At 42.2% G+C, this 6,793-nt stretch overlaps 1 protein-coding gene across 1 annotated transcript in view; it reads right to left on the minus strand.

Moving 5' to 3' along the window:
* Positions 1–6,632, minus strand: part of CCNE2 (cyclin E2) — an 11,325-nt gene extending 4,693 nt beyond the window's left edge. The window contains exons 1-5 of the mRNA XM_009875029.1: positions 6,619–6,632; positions 6,417–6,525; positions 6,182–6,238; positions 4,147–4,298; positions 2,132–2,267 (exon numbers count right to left, since the gene is read on the minus strand). Of these exons, the coding sequence (XP_009873331.1) occupies positions 2,132–2,267; positions 4,147–4,298; positions 6,182–6,238; positions 6,417–6,525; positions 6,619–6,632 (468 nt within the window). The remainder of the gene's footprint in view (positions 1–2,131; positions 2,268–4,146; positions 4,299–6,181; positions 6,239–6,416; positions 6,526–6,618) is intronic.
* Positions 6,633–6,793: the final 161 nt, after the last annotated feature.

The raw sequence follows: 6,793 nt of genomic DNA on the forward strand, positions 1-6,793 counted from the left end.
CCCAAACTTGAAGTCTTTGGCTTCTAGGGCAAACAAGCCAGGAGGCTCCGGCTCAAGGGGGGTTTTGCTGGCAAGAGCCAGGAGCGCTGCCCACAGCCCCGGGGGCACACAGGAACAAAACTGCAGGAACAGCCATCTGCTCCACGTACAGCCACGGGTTTCCTTGGCAGGAAGAACTTTTAATACTTGCATTGTGCCAAAGCAGTTCAAATGCCTGTTCAGGGAAAGGAAGAAAAAAAAAAAAAAAAGAAAAGAAAAAAAGGCAGCTGCCCAAGCCCAGAGATCTTAGGCAGGAGCTCGCTTTTCCCTGATCTCTAACCAAGTTTGCGTGGGTCTAACCAGAGTTCCAGCTTAGCTAGCTGTAACTGTGTAGCCCTTCTGCAACTAGACACTAATTAGATATTTCTAAATGCCTTATAATCTACACTCAACAGGAAAGACTATCCAAGTAATAGAACCCGAGTTCTTCAGTATTTCAACCTGGATACAAAGTCAGAACAAAATCTCACTACTGCCAGCCATTTCCTAAGAGAAGGTTGAAAGGCCATTTGCAAACAAAAACCCCTCCTGACCACTGAAAATACAACTGGTTGGCAGTAACGCCACAGCTCACTCTTTTAGACCTGGTCTGCTATTTGCCAATTGATGTGCTACTCTGATATTATTAGCTACTGCTCCAAACAAGATTCAGGACTTAAAACGTACAGGCCAGGCTCACCCAAGAATAAATGGCACAAACATATGGCATTGCCAAAAACATAATAATGCTAAGTCATCTCTAAATAGTATTTCCGTTATGATGTTACGGAAGACAGTGTCATGGAGCTACTGGAGAACTCTCTAAGCTGCGACGATTGTACTCCAGAAAGGCATTTGGAACAACTGAGCTGGATAACAAAAAGGCCCTCGTTGACGTTTTTGTTTGGAAACCCAATTATTTCCTAAGAGTTCAAGATTTTCAAAAGAAAAAGCATAAAAACGTGTTTAAAAAACAGCTGGATGTGACACTTCAGGAGATGGTTTAGTGTCAGGGTGGTGTAGGGCTGTAGGTTGGACTTGATGATCTCAAGGTTCTTTCCAACCTTTATGATTCTATGAAAACACATTTAATGGTGTTATGCAAATTACATATTAGAGGAAGTAGTGAAATACACAACTAGAATAGTTTTTCTATTCAGAAAATATTTTAAAAAAATAATAATAATAAAAGGCAAACCACCAGGCAAACACCTTTCCTTTCCCTTGACATTCCCTGCTGTTAGCACAGTTTCACCATGAGCGCCACAAGTGTCAACCTGCTTCCTCAGAGAACTTGGTAGGGAATTGGTAAACCTGTAAGATCCTTTCTGCCGATGGGCAAGGACAGCTCGAGTCAAATGTTGCTTTTGGCAGTGGTGATTGGATATACTCAATACAGAGTTCTTGGAAATGCCTCCAGAACGTACCTCTCACTATTCACACCACCCATACTCCTTTCGCATTAGGCTGCCAAGACTGAGCGCTCCCATTTTGTCTGACAACTGGAATAGTCTGAAGTAAAGCAATTAGACTGGAACATGGATATGATTGGCTTCTAATCCTTTACAAGTAAGAACCTGTCAATACCAAGGACTTTCAGACATCAGCCACTCATGTACTACTACTATCTTCTGCTCTCTCAATAGGACAGAATTAAAACTTGGCTAGTAAGTCAGAAAATAGTGTTGGGGGCTGACACATAAGAGCGCTTGACATAGACAGGACCCGGGTGATAACTCGAGTGCTCAATACACATGGAGTTCTCTGATGGATTAGATACAGCCTAAGATGTAATGCTCCATAACTAATCTCTCTATAGCAATTTCAATACAAGCATCTCAAAAACTAGATTTCTCCCTTTCCAGGAAACAGTGTGGCAAAAGCAAAAATTAAGAAGTATTGCTCGCCACCCGGTGTAGAAGGTTCAGCATCTCCTGTCAGGGAAGACCTGAACACAGCTCACCAAGAGGATCAAAAGCAGTGATTTGTAGCCCTTCATAGCAAACTACTTCTGGCATTTATCATTCACCGTGCGTTTTGCTGTTAACATCTTTATGTAAAAGCTGTGCTTTGATCTCTCTATTTCACAGGCAAAGTAAGGAAAAGAACACACCTCTAAGAGCCAGTCTAGCAGTATTGATCTCATGTGAGGCTGCAAACTAGAATGTAGCGACGTGAAATGTTTGCAATGAGCATATCTGCTCTCCTTCTTCAGGATGTTGAGCCAGACATCTTTGGAATTTCCCCAGCTACAGAACAAAGTTACAGGAAGCATTGTTAAATATATATATATATATACACACACACACACCTTCACAAAAATTATTTTTTACAGATATATAGGAACAAAAAGAAAAATTCCACATACTACAAGTTCCTTACAGTGATTAGAAAACTGCAGATATACTTGGAACATTTTACATCACCACAACAGCAGTTTGCCAAGGTCATTGGCAAGTCCGGTTCTATGCAACAGCAAATAAAACTGAAGGTGTGCATCCCAAAGCTGCATGTACAATCAGAGTTTCTGACTTTGCCTAGTTAGGTGGCTGCCCAGAGCGCAAGATAAAAACCCAAGAAGAAAGAAAAAGCTCACCCCACTCCCCAGGAAACACACAACATACACAGAGTTGTCTGGTTCAGTTTGAGGAAAACATTTACAGAGTGTTTAAAAGCCACCCATTCAACCCTTCCTTTTCTAGCCTACCTTAAGGCTCAGAAACAGGCTGCTGTGAGAAAAAGCAAGTTCTTCTTTATTGCTAACCTGTAACTGAGTAGCACTCAAGTCTACTTGGGAATAAGAAGATGCACATTAATCAATGCAACGCTGATTTCCTACTGAAATTTTGGAGGTTCTATATTTACCCTTCCCCAAGCAGAAGCAGAGAGAGATTAAACCAACCTGATCACCAGTATCACCCACAAGTCCTAACCCTGATCAGTTCTGTTCTACTGCCATCCTAAGTTAAAAGCTGGATAGTTGCTTGTTTAATGCACAAATCTCTCCATTTAAGTGGGCAGGCATGGAGAAATCTCCTACTATGACCTTCCTGCAGCATGAAGGCAGGAAAGACTAAATGATTCACTTAATCAGCTAAAGAGAAAAGATGGGGCTCAACTTTACCAGATGCTTATTGACAAGAGGTGAACATCAAAGGGTAAACTTGCACAGAATTCTATATCTGAACCTATTTTTGTGAGCCAGCAGTTTCCAACAACTTGCTAGAGGGGTGTATGAAAACACCCTCATTCAGCATTTTTTTAAAACAATTATTATTTTTTAAAAACTACTTTGCACTAAACCTTTCCAACATATACAAAAAAGTAAGACTTGCTAAGCATGGAGAAGAAGCGTACTGCTCTTTGAAGCACAGCTCAGCAGGCTTGGGAGTAATACCGAGAGAGAAGAGCAACCGAGTTTGAGACTCGGTGAAAGGGACTGCAAGAGACCTCCTGCTCTGCACAGAGGCAAAACATCACAGCTTCTCCCAGTTCTGAGCCAATTTTAGCCAGAGCAAATGAAAATATGGTGTATCTAGGAAGGTTCTTTTAAAGTAACTCTTCATGTTCTGCTTCTCATTCACCTCAGGGGTACTCATCTAACACACCTGAACGGCTGAGAAATTCAGAAATTGAAAAATCCTATTTAGGCAGCTAATTTATCCCTCTGCAGGAGGGAAACTTTCTAGAACTGTGGCTGCACCAAGCACGCTGCTTTGCGTTACCCGCATAGCAAAACTGCCACAAGTTCATTTGCATATTTGTACATTTTTAAGTTCTTTAAGAAAATCTTTCTTAGTATTTTCTTGGTCACTCAGTTCCAGCAGCACTGGGAGTTTAGTTTAACCATTATGTGCCTCTTAACCATGTAGAGTCTTCAGTGCTAAATTATAAAAGGACAGCTCTGAAACACGAAAATTATCTGTCTGATGCATTTGTAAGATTGGGGAGAAAAAAACCAAACACAACAAAACCAGAACTTGCCTCTGTTGGTGGGATAAGGAGACAAGTAGCAGTACGGGTTGACTAATGCCTACTATTATACAAACGCGATATATAACAACAGACTTTACTGCAGTAGTTCAGCATATTTGATAAAACATCAACTGTTGCAGTCGGTAAACTTACTTGAGTTCTGGCAAAGGTGATGGATTTATGAAGAGGTTCCTAAACCTGTATTTTTTGAATCTTGAGAAGTCAGTGGTTACTGATTCCTTGTGAGGCGTTTCAATAATTATGCAAGGCGAGATGCCTCCTGTTATCGTGGGCGGCCAACAGCTCTGCAACAGAAACAAGGTATCTTTCAAATACCGATTTCACTGCAAAAGCAAGAAAGGTGAGAAGTAAATTACAGTAACAATATGCAGTGTATGTTAGTCTTCTTGGACCGCAGCATCAACTCAAGTACCGAAACCAAGAAAGACAGAGAGATTAAATGCCTACAAAAGCCTTTCACAGTCAAGACAGAACACGTATAAGAAAAATTGATAAAATTGGGATACGCAGCTTTGAGGAAGACAATTGTCTTTAGTTTCTGAACCCACAAGTAACCTAACCACTGCTTGAGCTGCTCTGCAACAGTATGTAAGGCAAAAGCACTCACTGCTACTAAAGCACAGGACATCAGGTTGCTGGTCCTATCTACTTATCTACTCAGAGGGAAAAGAAAGGAGAGGGTGGAGGTTCTACTGTCTCTCAGTGGAAATTCAGCAACTTGTTATCTTCCAATTGAGCACTCCAGAGAGGAGCCACCCAGCTCAGCTCCAGCGCTAGATACCCACTGAGCAAGCAGCAGCTGTGAACTATCTCTCAGCTTGCCACAGCCAAATATGGGATGCAATGACTCAAAAGGAAGAGAAGAGCACAACTTAATCATGCAGAAAGTTTCAGAGAAGGAATTCTAGATTGGTTAAATTCTGTAACTTGTTTCACCAATACTTGTTGGGTTGTACTCAACCAATACAAGTCATGCAGGGAGCGTATGTGACACTGTAATGGCTGACAGCCTTCAAAATGGTGACACGGCACCTTGGTTATGCTCCATGGAGTTAGTGGGCAGCCCATCCACAAAGAACGACAACACCTACCCCTCCAAACACAGAAACTTTTCCTACGTAGCTGTTTTGCAAGGTAAACTACATACAGTTTCCTCTGTATGTCTAAACCTACTTATTACCAAAGTACCCCGAGAGTGAATTGACATATTCCAGCAGAATTGATCTTAACAGCACACAGCTCCATCTTCTCTCCTGCCAGCCTCACTGCCCAAGTCATACCCCTTCCTTCCTCAGTCAGCTTTGATGCTAGCCAGACCCTCTCAGCCAGGTTGATTCAACTCACTAACCTGGCAGAACGTTAACTTGTTTTGTAACGCCAAATTAGCAAGCTGAACCTGTGCACTGCCTCATTTAAAGAGAAATAAAAATGAAGCAAGGCAGGGGATGGAGCATGTGGCCAGCTGTCAAGGAAAAAAAGACATGGGAGCAGGATTTCCCCCTTTTGGCAAAGGTGGGGTGAAATCGTGCGTCTGGGCTCAAGTACAGGCAAGGTAATTACACACAGCATCTTTCCTTACACAAAGTTTGCAAAGATAGCTTCAAGATAGAAGAGTTTTGCTTCACCATAGCTGTTAGTTTCATTTGCGTATTTTACTAATCCCCTTTAAAGCAAACAACTGTAAAGCCTCGCACTTGGTTTAGGAGCAGCACATGTTAGTGTAAGCAGATTCCTAAACTGATTTAAATAATCAAAAATACTCTTAAATGAAAGTAAAAAGGGCCTGTAGTGTTATGAGCCTTCTTAACGAAACAGCCATGAAACCATTTCAACCTTAGGTTGAAACAAGTGCAACAATCTTGTTTAGACTTGCCTTTAGGCCTTACCTGCTCTGCACGTGGAATTACTCTGAAATACCTGATTTTATTATCATTTTTACACCTAACCTTACTCTGCAGTGGCTTCCCCATTGAAGAACCCTTTATCCACATCAAATCCACACATAAAAAACCCAAAAAGATATAAAAAGACGGAACGTGCTGAGTTCCTATAGCTTTTAATATCTGAAGTCAATACTTTCTAGCGTGGAATGCACAACTTCACGCCCACCAACATAAACCAGATGGACTCCTTCACCTAGTTTGAGGCGGCATTCAGGATCGATTACCTTAATCTCATATTGGTGCTTTTTAGCAATTTTCCCGTCTTCCCTTTTCTTAATCTCCTGCTGAGAAGAGAAAGATGCATCACCACAGTGACAATAACCAGCACATCCACCTCAAAATAAACTGTTACGATTCCCACTCTGCTTTCTAACTCAACAGAACCAAGATTCTCCCATTCGAACAGGCTGGAGAACTTTCAATGTTATTAGAACTTTTCAAGTTGCCCAGATTGGTCACCTCTGCCGTTCTCTTTTTCCTGGTCTGGAGATGCTCTGACATCTGCAGTTCTTGTGGAGACTCTTCCTGGCATGACAGCGGCTGCTGCTGCTTGGCTTGCAAACGGCTGCTGCAAAGAGCAAGGAGACATCAGATGTGAGGAGAGTGTCAGTTGCCAGGTGGGTACAGGTCAGCAGAGTGCGTTAGGTCACCAAGAGCTTACCTGCGCCTTGACATCTTCTTTGGGTTGTAGGGTCTACCTGGGTCAAAGGAACAACACAAGCTCAGTTAACAGATCTTCAAAAGAAGTCGGGACCGAGTGCTGTGCTCTGCGAGGAGCATCACGGAGAGTGTCGCGGTTCCCACAGCTGGAAGTAACGGGCACAAGTGTTGCAGGG

Source organism: Apaloderma vittatum, unplaced genomic scaffold (genome assembly GCF_000703405.1).
Source record: "Apaloderma vittatum isolate BGI_N311 unplaced genomic scaffold, ASM70340v1 scaffold3338, whole genome shotgun sequence".
NCBI lineage: Eukaryota > Metazoa > Chordata > Aves > Trogoniformes > Trogonidae > Apaloderma > Apaloderma vittatum.